At 40.4% G+C, this 18,176-nt stretch overlaps 1 protein-coding gene across 2 annotated transcripts in view; it reads right to left on the bottom strand.

Moving 5' to 3' along the window:
• The window catches only part of CHD7 (chromodomain helicase DNA binding protein 7), a 191,131-nt gene that overhangs the window by 45,274 nt on the left and 127,681 nt on the right, over positions 1-18,176 (bottom strand). For both annotated transcript variants that reach the window (XM_047842070.1, XM_047842071.1), the window contains exons 7-11: positions 12,161-12,216; positions 5,617-5,731; positions 2,308-2,391; positions 432-569; positions 214-335 (exon numbers count right to left, since the gene is read on the bottom strand). In XM_047842070.1, the coding sequence (XP_047698026.1) occupies positions 214-335; positions 432-569; positions 2,308-2,391; positions 5,617-5,731; positions 12,161-12,216 (515 nt within the window). The remainder of the gene's footprint in view (positions 1-213; positions 336-431; positions 570-2,307; positions 2,392-5,616; positions 5,732-12,160; positions 12,217-18,176) is intronic.

The raw sequence follows: 18,176 nt of genomic DNA, 5'->3' as shown, positions 1-18,176 counted from the left end.
ACAGAGAATCCCAAGCAGGTTCCACACTGTCAGTGCAGAGGCTGATGCGGGGCTCGAACTCACGAAACCGTGAGATCATGACCTGAGCCCAAACCAAGAGTCAGACGCTCAACCGACATCCACCCAGGCGCCCCTGATTAATATTGTCAGTGACTACAAAGGAAAACAGTTCTTAGGCCTTCTTAAAAGTGAAGAAAAACATGGTTTACATACATGTTGTACCAATTGAAAAGTAGCCAGTTTACTCCCTCCAACTGGTATTCCCTGAGTTTGTTATTGTTTTTATACTCCCTGGAACTCTCCGATTTCTTCCAGTCATCAGCAGGAGGTCGCTCCTGTTTCAAATATAGTAGATCCCATTAGTGGTTTCTCCAAGACCATACTGCTATGCTATTTCCAAATTAAACCCTTCACCATTAGCCAATTCTTACCACACGCTCTGTTTCTGGCTCCCTGGACATTAGTTTCTCAAACTCTTCGATCTTTGCTTGATCTATGTCCTGCCTTAGTTCCCACGTGCTGTCTTCATAAGGCAGGGAACACCACTTCACCAGGTAGTGAGTCACAGGCTGGGCAAAGTTTAAATAAATCAGAAATGGATTCATTTGATCAATGCGCACGTGTGCGCGCGCGCGCGCGCGCACACACACACACACACACACACACACACACTCACACAAAAAACACGTGTTCTACATTATTTAATGATGGATGCTACCCCAGCGACAGAAAGAATGAGTTGGTGGTAGTTTTAAAACTACACCCATTGCACCGTGGTTCCTAGTTAACAGTGTCAAGTCTAAACTGGAAAAAGTATTACTGGGTATTATCAGAGTAAGTTAAATTTTATCTAATGCACTGGCATGTTCAAAAGTCAAGATATATAAAGAAATAGCGAGTACATAACACAGCTGACTTTAAGCCTTACTCTTATCTGTGCAAATCATTTATCAGGTGTCTGATTCAGACTTCTACAGTAAATCATCATAGTCAGTATTTACATGTTTACATAATTGGCTAGTTTCTTAAAGAATGAGAAACAAGCTTGAATTTATTAGTATCTCTGCCTTTTTCCTAAAGAGAGAGGTATTGTTTGTACCTGATCACTTTAAAATAAAGTGAGGTCTAGTAGGCTGGAGAACAAAATATTTTGGGTAATGCAGATCAACAAAATTTCCTTTGTCTTTCCTCTAGAAAATACTTGGGTTTGTGGACCTTCACTTCAAGGCTAAGGTACACTGACCTGGTTGTGATGTTAAAAACACTCACTGTGCTATGTAAATATGCAATAATTTTCTCATGAGTAAAGCAAAGTAAAACTAGAAAAGCAAACATCCCCTTACAGATACTGTCTTTGAAACATCATGGACTTCATGATACAGAGTTTGGAAAAATCTGGGAGTTCACTGCACACTCTCACTAGATAAGCAAGATCTAAACACTTTATTTTTTTTTATGTTTATTTGAGAGAGAGAGAGAGAGAGAGAGAGAGAGAGAGAGAGAGAGAGAAAGAGAGAGAGAGAATCCCAAGCAGGTTCCGCACTGTCAGCACAGAGCCCAATGCAGAGCTTGAACCCACAAACTGTGAGATCATGGCCTGAGCCGAAACCAAGGGTTGGATGCTTAACCGACTGAGTCGCCCAGGCATCCCAAGATCTAAACATTTTATATAAAGCTTAATTTACACAAAGAAGCCAGGAATGACAGAGCTCATGGTGGGTGGGCATATCGTCACCAAGACAGCATGCTTGGGAAGGCACTAGACTTGTCTCCACTCTTATTGCCCTAATCAACTGTCCTTTACAACCTCACAGAGTTTTGCAAAGCAACATGAGAATGCCAAGATCTCATAAAGAGGGTTACTTTACATTATTCTCTGTGCACTACATTAAATGAGGTTCATCAACGCACAGTAAGGGCGTACAATGTTAAATAACACTAAATTCCATTCTGCTAAGAGCACTCTTAATTATGTATAGGAAATTTGTGCTTCATGACAGGTTTAGACCAAAGTGTACTAAATTCTTCTTTATTGATCATATTCTGAAATTCTGCAAAATGCCAATGTATTTGTTTCATATTGAAAATTGATTTCTTTTAAAAAGCTCTCACACTAAACAAAGAACACACTTAGCGCCATTATTAAGTCATAGAACTAATAGTCAATAAGTTTCAGTTAAATTTAGACCAACTGTGTCATGACCCAAGGCTCTGACCAGGACCAGATCTAGGATCCCATAATCATTCTCCACAAACACACATAAGCTGTCTGAGTCACTGCCCCCTAATACAAGTGATCTCTGTCACCTCTCCCCGTTCATCTGTGCTTCGTGCAAAGTCCATTATCCGGTCAACCTCCACATAATCTGGATTAAAAAGCTCATCTTCAATCTGCGCCAAAGGAAAGAAAATTAAAAAGTTAAAATGTTTATTTAATTCCTGAGAGTAAACACTATTTCACTTTTCACCAGGCAATAATATTTTGGGTCACAGTAAAATAAAATTTATATTTGGCAAATTCTATTATATTAATTGAAATGCTACAATTTAGCAAAATCATTCCCCATGAGGAAATCAGACTTCTCAGACTTTGTTAACTGGGTCTTTTAATTACTGTGTGAAACCTTTTTACTGTGAGAGAATGTTTAAGAATATTTTAAATGAAGTGTGAAATTACAATTCACTAATGAGCAATCCAAAAGGCTTATGGCATGCAATGCATTTAGCATTCTTGAAACTACAGCTTGCAATAAAGAAGCCAGGCTATGCACAGTAAGTGCTCTCGGAGTCTCGTAACTACCGGAGTTGTCTGATGCCTTATAGCCTCGTTTACAGAATGCTATTCAAAAGCTAAAAACACTGAAACCAGTGAATTTCATATTTTAGTGTGAACAGTATGGGATGTTTGGTCGCCTTCGCCAATCAACATTAGTACCTCCTTTGAATACAGTTTTGTCATTAATCTAAGTGTTCTAATGATTTATTTGTACTGAATATAGAGCATCTGGCTAAAAATATTAAGGATAAAGAAATGAGGCTTAAATAATTGAGTTATTTAGCCAACGTATTAACAATCTTCACAAAAGTAAAGTAGTACTACTTGCTTGCAAAGTTATCTCATAGAAAAGAATAGAATGTGGCTCAAAGGGAAATTACAGACTAAATCATACTTTAGAGAAGCCATAGACAGATAAGTTAGAAAACAAAAGACACATTATTATGTGTTCCTAGAGATCAACTTATCGGTAACAAAACTGCATTAAAAGCCTTTTGCAGAGACATATTAGAAGTCACTTAGACACTGCTCATATGCCCTAAACTGCAGGTCGGAAAGATAAGCTGTTTGGTCACAGTCAGCTCGAGGATGACAAACATTCCCTGGGCTGCTGTGCCCATTTACAATGTCTGGTCCGGGGCCTTTGAACTCTGAATTATGAAACAAAAAAAAAAAAAAAATCAGAAATACAAAAGTGTGTTTCAGATGCCTCGGGCCCTTACACAGAGTTGATTAGTAAGGCAAAAAATCCACTGAAATGTTCAGTGTATTTAAAATGTTAACGTATGAATGCACTGGCTCTGTTCGAAGCTTCTAGATTCAGGTATGCAATACGTACGCCTTATTCACACTAACATCAACACTAAAACTCCCCATAAACTAGGTTCTGATGCTAAAAGCTCCTTTTAAGACACCTTGTCCTTAAACAGAAGCGTTCACTGATGAGTTAAAATCCTTAACCTTACTCCTAAACACTTCCACCTTGCCAGCAACTCATCCGCGCCATCATGCGTGGGACGCAGTTTCCAGTTTGAATAAGGATTTTAGTGGCGGCGGCTTATGAGGAAGCCCAAGGTGAAACAAAGAATGCAAAAGCAGTCGTAATTAAAAATGCCAAAGCGGCAGAGCCGTGGAACACCTGAAACCGGGACTGTCTACGGGAAAGGGCGCCCGTGTGTGCATGTGCGTGTGCATGTGCGTGTAAAAGAGAAAGAGAGAAAGGGAATTGCTACCCTTTTGTGCTGGCCCTCAGACCACCTTTTCAGGCTGGAATTAGTGCTATTTCCACTCAGGACAAAACTTAAGATTTCTAGTTGCTGAGTTACCGAGCAAGATAATATATTTCGACTGTGGTACAGGTTATTCACACAGACAGATCCAAATAGATAAGGCTACACAGCTAGAGCCGGGCACAGATCCCCGAAGTGCCTCTGACACCAGCAAATGTATTTCAAATACATTTGATAAACAGAACCAAGACTGAAGGATGGGGGGAAGCTACCATCGCATGTTTTCCTTCTCCCTACACTGATCCATAGAAAAGGTCAGCAGAACATATGGCGTCTCTTTCTAAAAGGAAGCTGATGATTTCAACTTGCCTAATGTCACCAACATTTGACTTCAGTTGCATGAAGAAGGGCACAAAAAAATAGAATTTTGTGGTATTTTCTTAGAAACTGCCCTTCCCCGCCCCCCCCCCCAAATCACTTAAGTATTCTCCAAGAGGTGAAGACTGAGTCACATCTGAGTAACTCCATTCCCCTCAGTGTTAATTACTGTGCTTCGAGGAAGCTGCATACTCAGATCAGTAAAGGTGGTGATGCAGACACGTGCCCAATAAAACCACCACCACCCAAAGGCCCATCCAACACAAACTTTACGGGCTGCCTGTCGGGAGCTTGGAAATCAGATTCCAGGAGAACACAGACTTGTGACCTGAGATTATGAGGATTTTATGACCCAAAAGTACTGAATATTCTTCCATCCCTACCCCCAATGGTCCAAAAGGCGAGGGGGGGGGGGGTTCTGAAGGTTGTGAAGGTTGTTAAACAGGTATTATTTTGCATCAAATGTCACACTTCTTTGTAGTTGACATGCTGTTAAGTTCTTTAAGGAGAGGAAAATTAATCAATCAGCAAGTTTAATCTTTCAATGTGAAGGTTACTGTTAAGTGAAACCAAATTGGTGAGCAAAAGTCCAGAGACGCCAGTAAGCAGTCTGCAAAAGCATTTCTTTTAATGTAACTGAGCTTTTTGGAGGGGACTTGGCACTACCTTTAAAAAAAAAAAAAAAATGCAGATTTTCTTCCCTGTGCTAGGTATGGTTACCTTTTCATCATCGATAACCTAGGGTAAGGGGAGACAGGCAGAAGACGTTACACCAACTTCTATACCATAGCACATCACTTGTAAACTCTGTAATCAGGCATTGACTTGAACAAAAGAAATCTGCCACATACTTTCCCTTACAGAAGTAACTTACATTCTAAAAAATGTACTTTATACTTACTGTAGAGTCTTTAACTCACTAAACCTTAACAGAACTTTTATCCGCTTACTTTTTTCACTGTCTGCTAACTGTATTTTCATTACAAGATTTTAATGATACCATCATATTTCCACATAATATCACAAGGACCAGTATCTTCTAGACTAAGCAACAGGAAGAATGAGAAATTTCCTGTTTACAAATTTTTTTTAGCAATAACCAGCTACCAATATGCAAGTAACAGCACAAATGAGGCAAACTAGTTTTTCTTAGTAATTTACTAAACTAAAATTCAAAATTCAGAACACTTTAAAAAGGTTGCTACTTAAGAAAATTAACTGGGTATTTCATACCTCTGAAAGGAATTTGTTCTGGCCCTGCTTTGCCTTAAATCGTTTGATCTTTTGCTGAATTCTCTTATCTTTCTCCAGATCTTCTACAGATGCCCATTGACAATGAAGATAAGAGCTAAAAGAATAAAATGATATACTTGAAACATGTAGAAAATAATCTTTTGTTATTCCAAAAATCAACTAAATAATTAACGAAATAAACTGTTTACTTAAAGAGGCTACTGATCAACATTCAATATAATTACTCATGTTTGCGAATAAGAAAAAAAAAATCAGTAACGGTGCCTAAAATTTGTCTGCAGTCCTGAGCCTCCAGCTCTCTTATTTATCTCCCACGAAAAAAAAAAAAAAAGGACCTGGTAACAAGCTGTTTTCATAAGTGAATGGAGTACACTTCAATACAAAACAATTAGCACTACAGGGTGGCCTTAATTATGAATTTACATTTTGAGCCTTTTATCATTAATTGAGAAAGAAAAGGTTTTCATCAAGTTAAGAGAATTCGAATTTAAAACAGCAAAGGTAAACCGAACTTGGTCCTTCTAGAGCAACTGGAGAGAAAAGAACCATCATCACCTGCGTTCTGAACACACAGGCCGTCAGCCAGCCCCAGATCAGTTCGCGCCCTCCCAGCCGCCCTCTGCGTTCTTCCAGGAGCTCTGCTGTGATGCCCCTTTGGCTCCCGTGAAGTTTTCACTCTCTACTATCTCCCCGGTTCCTCGCACTGAGCGACCCCCTCCTCTCCAGGCTCACCATGGCCTGCTTGCAGCACAGGTGTTTTCTCTAATCTCAACGGGAACACTCTCACCCTCCCTCTTAAGACTCACGGGTATAAAGTTAATATTTTATGGTACCTTTGACATTCGTTTGTTTGTTATTTCAATATTCTTTTGTACCATCGTTCTCTCCCTGCCCCAGATAGCCCCGACTGCCTCTTATTTCTCTTCCTGGTGATGACATGGAAAAGAAATGAGGTGCATGAATATATACCTATTTCAAAATCAAGGTGCTACTACTCTTAGAAATTACAGCCATTATAAAATCTGTCAAAAATGATTAAGGATACGGAAAAGGCTTGTGACATTAAGTATCGTATCGTTTATATTTATGTAAAGTCTAATATGCATTTTCGAAAGGTAGGACTGATTTAGCCCTGCAATTGACTGAGGGAGATGAGGACTTTACATATGCCTTGATACACTATGAATTGATATAAACCCTGTACACACATGCACACAGAGAAAACAGGCTAGATGAAAATGCCTCAAAATGTTAATAATGATCATTTCTGGACGGCAAGACCGCAAGTATTTTCTTTTCTACTTTCAAGTACATTCCCAATTTCCAATAAATAATATGCAATACTGTTACAATCAGAAAAAAATGCGATACAAATAATCTAGTCTCGTGGAACTACTGGATAGAAAAAGGCACGTGCATAGGCTGAGGCGCACGTGCCTTTAAAGCACCACCGGTGTGGCCGTGAGGTGGGTGCAGGCATTCCAGTCTTCCCCTCCCTCTTGTAACCTGGGCTGAAGTTTTTGGACAGGGACTCTGCCTTACTAAATGGAGAAAAGCCACAGGCTTTTTCCACTAAGATCAGAAAGGGGATGCCCACTACCTCCACTCCTATTCAATACTGTACTCAAGGCAGTAGCCAATAAATGGAAGGTAAGAAGTAAAACGATCTCTATTTGCAGATGATATGACTGCATAACAGGAAAACCCTAGAGAGTCAATTAGAAAATTAATTCAAATAAGAAAATGAAATAAGTTAGCAAGGTAGCAGGATATAAAATTAACATACCGCTGTCAACAGCTTCCATTTACATAAACCATAACCAGTTAGAAGATATTAACAGTAGAGAAAACTTCTTTTACACTATCAACAAAGATTAAATTCTTAGCAATACATTTAATAAAAAATACGTGAAAATTATATGGAAATATTTAAAACCTTTTTAAAAAACACAGAAATAGAGTTAACATACTTGTTTTTATGTATGTATGTATGTATGTATGTATGTATGTATGTATGTGAGTGAGAGTGAGAGAGAGTGAGAGAGAGACAGAGAGTGAAAGAGAGAGAGAGAGCACGTGCAAGTGCACAGGGGAGGGGCAGAGAGAGAGGGAGACAGAGGATCCAAAGCGGGCTCTGCGCTGACAGCAGAAAGCCTGATGCAGGGCTTGAACTCACAAACCATGTGATGGCGACCTGAGTGGAAGTCGGATGCTTAACCTACTGAGCTACCCAGGTGCCCCTAGACATCCTAGTTTTTAGATAGTATGGTTCAACATCATATATCATGAATTTGTAAATGTAACACAATATAAATAAAAATATAAACAAGCATTTTAAGGTGCTAGGCAAGTCAATACTCAACTACATATAAAAATAAACATGCAAGAACATCCAGGAAAACACAAAAAGTAAAGTTTTGAGGGGAAACTAGAGATACCAGGTATTATATTACCTATACCAGATATAAAGCCTCTGTAAGTAAAACAGTGTGCTACAGGTTCGTGAGTAGACAGACCAAAGGATTAAAACAGGGCACAGATAGAGTTCTAAATAAATGTGTACATTTAGTATGTGACAAGGGTTACATCTCAAATCACTAGGGCAAAGATGGACTTTTTAATAATGGTGCTGGAACAATAATATTTGGAAAAGAATAAAACTGGAACAACCAAGTATCGTTGTGCTTACACCATACACAAGAATAAACACCAAGTGGATTAAGCACCTCAACACAGAAAATGAAACCATGCAGGTACTGGAGGAAAACAGGGCAAATTCCTCTTTAATTTGGGGGTAGAGAAAAGCTTTCTAGCTATGGCTTAAAATAAATAAATAATTAATTAATTAAATCGTATCCAGTACAATGAAAGATTAATAAATCTAACTACATAAAAAATGTTTAAGTTTACAATGCAATAAAAATATAAAGTCAAAGGACAACTGAAATGGGGGAAACGTAGCTGCAACATCTAACCCAGAGGACTAATATCCCACAGATAAAAAGGACTCTTCAAAATTGAAGGAAGCATAACAGAAAAATGGGCAAAGACACGAAGACACAACTGACAAAAGAAGACGTAAAAATGGCCATTAAACTTATGAAAAGATGCTCTACCTCATTCACAATTAAAAAAAAAAAAACAAAAAAAACCAACTAAAGCCAAATAGAATTTCTCACAAAAAGGGAACCCACCACACTCCACTGGAAAGGTTGTGGGGAGAAAGATGGGCTCGCACACTCTGGGTGGTAATGCAAAGGGACACAACCCTTAGGGAAGGGAATTTAGCAATACTTAACAGAACTACACGTGTGTTTGCCTTGGGATCTAGCAATCCCATTCCTAGGAATTCACCCTCAAATTATGCCTCCAACAGTTTGACAATATACAGACAAGAGAATATATACCATAGCACCGTCTGTAACTATAAAATATCAGAAGCCATTTACATGCCCACATACACGGGAAACTGGTTGGATAGGCTATGATACAGCCACACACTGGAGTACTACACAGCAGTAACAAAGAATGAGGAAGAACCCATGGATTGATGTTGAGTAACTTCCAAAATACAGTATTATTAAACACCAAAGTGCTATTTTTGTGCTTAGGAAAACAAACAGCTGCTACTTCTGTGTGGAAGAAAGGGGAAAGTTACATATGTTTTATACATATAAAATACTTTATGTATATATATTTATACACACACACACACACACACACACACACACACACACACACCCCTCTACATGTTTCTGCCAAATATTACAGAAAGGATAAATCTGGGATTAATGAGAAGGTAAGTAGGAATGGGGTGGAAGGGAAGGGAGAAGGATGCATCTTTGAGTATCCTCTTGAACAAGTTCTGACTTTTGAACCATGTGAATATTTCATGAACTTGAAAAAAAGAAAATAAATAAGAACAACAAGAATGGTGAGGAGCTAAAATGGAATACAAATATAGACAGAAACTAAAGACCAACTGAGTATCAAATAAATAACATAACCATGCTGAAAGGGGGCAGGAGGAAGAAAAGAACTAAGCCAAGGAAATTCTGAACCAAGTATTTACTTAGCTTCCACACCCTTTGCCTAACTACAACAAATTCTAAACAAATACTAAATGAACTTTACAGTTGGTACGCTTCTTTTTCCCAAAAATGTGGTCTAGTAATTTGGAAAACATTTCCTATATATTATAGGACTGACATATAAGCAAATATGTTAGGGATAATAAGAGCCGGGTTTCTCGTGGCTGAAGAAGGGAGTCATGAATATTGGAAGGGAAAAGGAGAGAATGAACCCCATGGTGCTGCTGATATAAAACCACAACTATCGCTCTGAAGGCGCTGGTGTTCACTGTCTTTAGGTAAGTAGATAGGTAGGTACACAGAGGAATGTGTGTGTGTGTGCGCGCGCGCGCGCGCGCGCATACATAACACGTGTGTTTATGCCATGCATGCGCACACACGTGCGTGTACATGCATGTACGCATGCAGGTGGCCCGCAAAGCCCCATTCACTGAGAGGCCCCGGAAACGGTGACTCCCAGCGGCAATGAGCACACCTAGCACTCACATCTTGGTTTCTAAATGCCGTTCTCCAGGAGACACAACCAAGCCTCCTTGGAGAAACTTAAAAAGAGAAACTGTAAGAGGAGTCTGGAATATCCTCTGGTGCCAGAAAGTAAGGAAGTGCTCAAAGAAGGATGGGGACAAGGCAAAAGGAGACAGGCTCCAGCCTGGAGGGGCTCCTGTGGGCCAAATCTGGGATAATGTGAGCAAAGTAAATAATGATATGGTAGTAAAGAATTATGGCCCATTGAATAAAATAAGACCCCACAAGTCTACACAGCTGTAAAGAAACAAATGAGTAAGAAGGTCAAAGCCCTCCTTACGGTGGAAACCCAACTAACAAATTTAGAATGGGTGATAGAATTAGTAAATCACCACTCAGCAACCATGATCATAGCTAATAGTCTCAAAATACCTTTCCAGAAGACGCTTGTCAGTTACAAAAGGGAAAACAGGCATTCTCTGTTCTGTTTTTGCACTTTTTCTGTAAATTTGAAATTATGTCCAACTAAAAGGTTAACAGAAACGGTTAATTGTATGGAAATTTTAATTTCCCTTAGAACTCAATAATATCAGACAGAAAAGCTCTTTTTTAGAACTATGTCTGCCTCCTCTCACATGACCAACGAAGGATGACGGGTCTCCCCGGCCTGGCGGTGGTTCCTGGTCAAGAATGAATCAGGCACGTCAAGCCCCACTGCCACATGCTGATTTGGATGGAGGCCTATCCAGCGGTGCCATTTTGTGGGAATTGGTACTTAAATGTCTTTGCTCTACGTTTTATTTGACAAATCTACCGGGGAACTCTCTCTGGCTCATTTAGTTACTGCCTCCTTACCTATCCCGACACTCTCCTTATACGACTAGATGGAATCGCGTCATACGTATAATTTCCACCTGTGTACGTACGTTCACCGTGCTATGAGTAACACCCATCTGATATTGACCGAGCATTTTTGATCGCTGTACTCTGCAATTCGCTGACCTCTCACACTAACGATGGCAAGAGACTTCTTCATCTTTTTACTCGATGAAAGGTGTTGCTCACAGAACTTCAGGACTACATTAGTTTATCGACACATTGCCAGTTGCAACAAGAGAGAATGACAGAAACCGTGAGGTCTGATGCTTCCATATTCTAAAAGGAGGGTTAAATTTTCTTAGGCTGCTTTGACAGCAACTCCCCAAAGCCTCTTTTAAACTCTAAAACTTATCAGTATGATGCTTGAGTTCCTTGCCTTACAAAGTTTTCATTTAATTTTTACGTCATTCATGAAGATGTCTGTCCTTGTTCTGCGATTGTTACTTGGGTTAGAAAAGGGCTGCAGGCTTCTTCAGCAGGATGACTCCTGATCCCGACAGTGCCACCGCCTCCTGAAAACGTGCCTGGCCCTACATCTACAACGCGGAACAACAACTCACTGGTGTTGTTCTTCAGTTAGGCGTTTTTAAACTTACGCAATTCAAATTCACTAAACAAAAACAGACAAAATCACAGCTCGCTGCATTTCAAAAATGTGAGGGATGTCACGATTTTCTAGAGACTTTGCCTGATAGTAGAGATCTCATCTCAAGTGCCTGGCCATCTTGCGCACAGACAGAGGAGGGAGGGTGGCCTCGCAGAGTAAGATTCATTCTCAGAGGACAGGCAAATGTCACTTTGCTCACTTTTCTACTATCGTGTGAGGCTTTAGCCCTTCTAAAAAGGATTTCTTGGTTATACGTGAAAGTTGGCCGACCAATTACACGTTTCCCAGAAAAATTAAATTCCTAAAATTCTCAAAGACACAAAAGTTGGGAGGCAACAGCCTGCAAAGCACTAAACAAGCCGCACCAAAACTTCCCAATTCCCAGTTATTTTTTAAATCCGTATTGAGGACTTTGAAAATATATCCCCCGATTAAAAACATATATATACCCACGTATAGATATATATCACGGTTTACTTACAAGTTTTTGTATTTCACGTAGAATTCCTCAACTTCTATCTCCTCTCCAGAGTCCTTCTGCAACAAAAGAAAATTTCAGGCACGTGCTCCAAACCAGCTACCAGCATATTCCAAAAACGATGATTTACTCCCACGTGAACACAAACCAGGGGCGACGAAGGCAGCTGTGGATGTTCTCGAACGGATGAGCACGTCGCGAGCGGTAGGAGGCCGGTGAGATGAAGACTGACGCGCTTCGGCCCGTGCGTGCTACTCGATGTGCTACAGCTTCCGAGACATGAATCATTTTAACTCCTCCCTAACCACATGCAGCTTCATTCACAACAACCTGACCCCAAATCTGGCTCTGTGCCAAACCCACAGTGTTAAGTAGACGCCAAGTGTACCATTTTCTCAGGCAGCAGCCAATTAGCAACTGCTCTCCTGAATGCCATATGTATTATTTTTGGCTGCCTCATGGCAACTTTACATTGTGGGTTTTGTAATGTTTTAAAATATTTAAAAGACATTTATTCCTCCATATAGTTAATAACTCCAAACAAGAAACCACGTAAAACTAAACCTTGTTCTTACGCTGTAATTTCAGTGCATCACGATTCCCAGTTTTAGTTTCACTCAATGGTACAATTAAAACCTCTCAGACAAGATGTCTCACACACATAGCAGCCAAATAAAATTAACACTCCCACTACTACACGTAGGTAAGGTTAAAATCGTGATATGCATCGGCCGAACCAAGAGTTCAGCGGTGAGACTATCTAGGCCATCTCCCTTGATCCCACCCTCCGCGGGGTGTGAGGAAGATCCCCTCACGTGATATTTTAAGTATCTCTCTCAATATTTTTTTTCCCCTTTTGCTTTTGGGCTGTTGAGTCATAGTATGTAATTTTCTCCTGGGACATTTGATCAGATAAATCGGGGATATAAAACGTAAACACCACTTATAGATGTTTAGGGATTGCTTTTACACTCTTACAAGAGCACCCGAGCCTGCCTTAAGGGTCACGCTTGGCTAAGCCGCCTCAGAGATGCTGCGAAGAAAATTAAGGCAAGTAGGAACACGGGAGAGGACAAACAAAGGAGCAAAGACTTTTCTACTGGATGACAGGCTGGCACAGGACCTGCTCAAAGAGGCTACGATTTCCCTCAATCCCCAACGTTGAAACTACTACCGAAGACTGTGAACGTAAACTTTTCTTTGAAACTCTCACATGTGTTGCTTAAACCTAAATTGTAAGCTGTTTTTCCACCAGCCTAGAAATCAGCAATTAGAAGATAGGATATTCGAGAGTGCGGTCAAAGCCCATCAGTAGCTGGTTCTAACCTAATCATCTATAAAGGTCATAACCATAAAGCAGCTTTTGAAGCAATTTTCCAGGACACCATCAATGTCCATAAACTTCCAGCTATCCAAAATGAAAAGGAGCGTTTGCTAGATACCCAGCAACATAAACCTGGAATTAATTTAGAGATAAATTCTAGTCAATCGGGTGACAGTCCATCTAGGACCCGCCTTACTCTTTTCTAGCCCCAATATTGCACCTTCTGCTCACACATTAGAGCAGTCAACTGAAGATTCCAATAGAAAGGAAGGCCAAGACAAGACAGAAGACAACCAGGGTAAATGGAAAGCCAAGATGAGCCTGGACCTTTTGACACTGGTCATAGCATATCATGAACTTCAATCCTGGAATGGAATTCAAATGTGTCGTCGACTGCTTTTACTCTTTTGAAGCTAACTGCATTTCTTTCAATTCAGAAAGAGTGCTTCAAAATTATGTATCTTTGAGACGGTAAAAAGACAAGCTTTATCATGTCTAGGCTCTATTATTTTCTGATTTCCTCCTTCCCAATCTTGCTTCCTATACAGTCTTTTCCCTCTCATTCTAAATAGTCTCGCCATTCCCTAATTTCTAAGTGGGCACCAAAGCACACAGGATTAACTCTGGAACAACAGGGATACTTTCCATTCCGTCTCAATCCTGTTGCCAAAAAGCTCTGACTCACAGCCATCAACTGTCTGTCTCTGATGGTCATCAATACCCATTTTCTTGTCATGACTGGCTGTTCCTCCAGGAACCTGCAGTGGAGGTGCCTAACGAGAGGGTCTAGAGCTGAGAGGAAGCAATTAGGTTCCAAGGCTTCGTGTGGTAGCACTTGGAGCCGGTGCAGAATCCTACTGGGGCTTCTTTCTATCCTTCTTTCTTTCTCTCTCTCTCTCTCTCTCTCTCTCTCTCTCTCTCTCTTTCTTTCCTTGTTTTTTAATTTTTTATTTATTTTTGAGAGAGAGAGAGAGAGAGAGACAAACAGAATGGGCAGGGGAGGGGCAGAGAGAGAGGGAGACACAGAACTCAAAGCGGGCTCTAGGCTCTGTCTGAGCTGTCAGCACAGAGCCGGATGCAGGGCTCAAACCCACGAACTGTGAGATCGTGACCTGAGCTGAAGTCAGACGCTTAACCGACTGAGCCACCCAGGCGCCCTTATCAGGGCCTATTTCTTTTGGATATCCCAAATTATAAGCCTGTTCTTCCATTCCCTGACCACACATATTGGATCACCTTCTTGCCCCTTGAACAATGAGTAGGGCTGTTTTACACTCTTTGTTTCATATAAATACAATCCTCCTGACTTCTTCTGCTTTACTAAAAGCAAAACAATTAACAAAAGTAAGTGAATGTGTAAGCCCTTGGGAACACCATTTTAATTATTCACTAAATGGCAGTTTGGCCAGCCTTTGGTGAGAGTGGAAACAGCCCCAACAAACTACCCCCAGGCCCCAACTTTCAGATACCATTCTATATCGGGACTAACCAATGAATAACGGACTCAAAGCACTATTTCTATACACGCGCGCACACACACACATACAAAGAACCAGAATATTTATTTCTGAGCCCTCTAAAGCCCTCAAATTTGAGAGCCCTCTAAAGTAATTTAATGTGTTCAATAGACTATTTTTTTTAAGTTTATTTATTTATTGGGGGGGGGGGCGGGGGGGGGACAGAGAGAATCCCAAGCAGGCTTCTCCTTGTCAGTGCAGAGCCTGACACGGGGCTCTATCTCACAAAACCATGAGATCATGACCTGAGCTGAAATCAAGAGTCAGACGCTTAACCGACTGAGCCCCCAGGTGCCCCTCAATAGAAAATTTTAGAGAGCTGTGTCTATCTTTTCATTAGACTCTAAAGCTAGCCTATGAAAATCCTTATTATTCATATGAAATTTTAAAGTTCCACATATTAAGCCATACTTGTTCCCATCACTCACAGGAACCCAAAACCTCAACCGGGCAATAAACTGACTCCTCTGGCCACCTGGATTCTAGAAGAGCAGTCCAGTAAATGATAATCCTGTAGCCTAAAATAATGAATGACCTTTCCCAAGCATTCTATTACTAAATTAAGCAGTCACACTGGAAAACAAAGCTAAACTATAGTGCCAAAAGGGAAAATAATAAGTTGAATAATTTACAGCAGAAAGACAAAGCACCTTGATAAAGATATCAATAAGCAAGGTATGAATCACTTCCCACTTGTGACTCAACCTACTGTATACTCTAGCAGAGATACCAAATCATAGTTCACCTTGGGAGAAAGTAGGACATAATAAATGCGATGAAGAGTTTTGCCTGCTTTACATACTATTTGTTGTTGTTCTTGGTGGTGGTGGGTTCAGCTAAAGAGGATTAAAACAAATACCCTGGAATTTAAAATAAGCTCTTAAGAAAACATATCATGAGTTAACTTAAAGAAAAATAAAGAATTTCAGGGAATACGGCCAGAATTCACTTTTACAACTGTTTTTGACCTTCCGCTACAAAAAGGATTTGAATTATTCCCCAAGGACAGATGCCTCCAAGCAGACAGGGCTACAAGACAGGCTAAATGTGGAAAACAAAAGAATTAACCATTGTACAATCCAAAAGTCCTTTTTTTTTTTTTTCTTTTTTTAAACAAAAAGGGAGAGAGTGTGTGTGCCAGTGGAGGAGAGGGCAGAGACAGAGGGAGAGAGAGACAGAATCCCAAGCAGGCTCCACACTCAGGATGGAGCCCGACATGGGGCTCGATCCCACAACCCTGGGATCATCACCTGAGCTGAAATCAAGAGTTGGACGCTCAACCAACTGAATCACCCAGGCGCTCCAAAAGTCCATGCTTAAATCTACCTCAGAATTCAAACACAAGTATCAACTATATCCCTTTCCACTGGGTCTAACACATATGAATTTGAGTTTAGAACAACATACGTGCCCGAGCCATCCCGATTAAACATGAGGTGAATTACAGAGGCTCTGCCAGATGAGCTCTGCGTCTGCATGACTCCATCACAATGGGTCATGCTTCTCAGGCTTCAGTGAGGAGGTCAACGGACTTTGAAAAACATTATCTGAGTCCCCACTATGTGTCAGCACCACGTAGGGTAGGCTCTGAGAGCTCACCGCAGGTTTCTACGGTGCTGCCAGGGGGAGATAAAGGTACCTTCTTACAGCTACTCCTTCAATTATTCATGGTAACAGGACACAGACCAGCAGACATAGCTAGAATCCACAGGAAGATCTCAAATTTCCTTTTGTTTCTATTTGCCACACTTTTCCCCCAATGTTCATAAAGCTGATAACGAAAGTAACTATTCCAAGAACATTAGCAGTTTAAGAAGTCAGTACCTGCTAAGGTTTGCAATGTTCTAATTATTTTTTATCGCCCTTTATGAAAAATACCGGTAATGTACAAGCAATCCAATGAGCTCATCTCTTCTTCACTGTAAATCACACCTCAAGGCATGTTTCCCCTTCCAGAGAAATTTTCCATTCATCTTCTCCATCCTAAAATTCACCAACTCAACAAATATTCCACCCCCATATACACTTAAAGTGAATTTTAATCTCCTATGATAAAACAAACCTGGCTGTCCATAAATGGTAACAATACCTATTTCTAACTGTGGGTGCCTACCTTTTAAGGGTAACGAGAAAAGAAAAAGCTGCGAAGTGGGCAAAGCAGAAAGAAAAAGCAATGTCCTACATAATGCATAGTCTAAGTAGCTCTGAATAATAGAGCTAATTATAATTTGCAACACCCAAATCTGCTGTGTATGCCTGCTGAAGCACTATCAACTGAATGAAAATTAATATATCCCATCCAAACCACATGCTATTTACTCAAACAAGTCACTTCAATTCTGCAGAGGGGATTATTCCTTAAAGCACATCAAGTATTTAAATTTTACCATATATCTACAAGTCACAAATTAACCGTTCCAGAGTCATTAGCAGGACAAAAATGCAACCTTTCTAATGACTTAAACAGTGCTCATTTCTGCTTGAACGGGGGAGAAATTTGGTTGAAGTTTTATCATTTGGTTCATCAGTGAGGAAACTGTCGTGTTCAGAGAGTCGACAGACAGCCATCCCGTATACCCCCCCAACCCCCACACTCAACGTGAAAATACCTCGACGTGTCATTCTTGATTATTTTCGTGGAACTAGGGTTGTATATTTGGATACAAACCCACACTCTGGAGAACACAATAGAAAAGGAAACAGTACTGCAACAAAGGTAAAGAGAAGCGCCCTGCTGGTGTAATACCATTCTCTAGGGTCTCTGGACAGTAGCTTGTGAAGAGCAAAGATTCCCTCTTTGAGAAGCCTGGGGTCTCACCTCTCTCAATGGGAAGTTACACTCTGTACACAACTCACATTAAAAAAAACAAAACAAAACTTATTTTGCATATCAAAAAATGAGCTTGTACTTCCACCTACCTTGAAAGCAAGTAAGAAGAAAGAGCTGCATTTGACAACGACTCAAGCTGAAAGACAGATACCCTGTATCTAAAGGACACCACTTTCTAGAGACACTGGAGATTGTACGTCAGAATGTGGAGATGTAGCTCATCGCGATATCTGTGTAATTCTTCAAACAAAACAAAGCATTTGCTCTAACCGGGCAAGAAGGGAGCTAGCTGGTTGGGATGAAATGAGGAATCTCAATCAGTGGAAGACAATACAGGGTTACTGGACT

The sequence above is a fragment of the Prionailurus viverrinus genome, chromosome F2 (assembly GCF_022837055.1).
Source record: "Prionailurus viverrinus isolate Anna chromosome F2, UM_Priviv_1.0, whole genome shotgun sequence".
NCBI lineage: Eukaryota > Metazoa > Chordata > Mammalia > Carnivora > Felidae > Prionailurus > Prionailurus viverrinus.
Note: the sequence above shows the minus strand (reverse complement) of the source record. Positions and strands in the feature narration are given on the sequence as shown.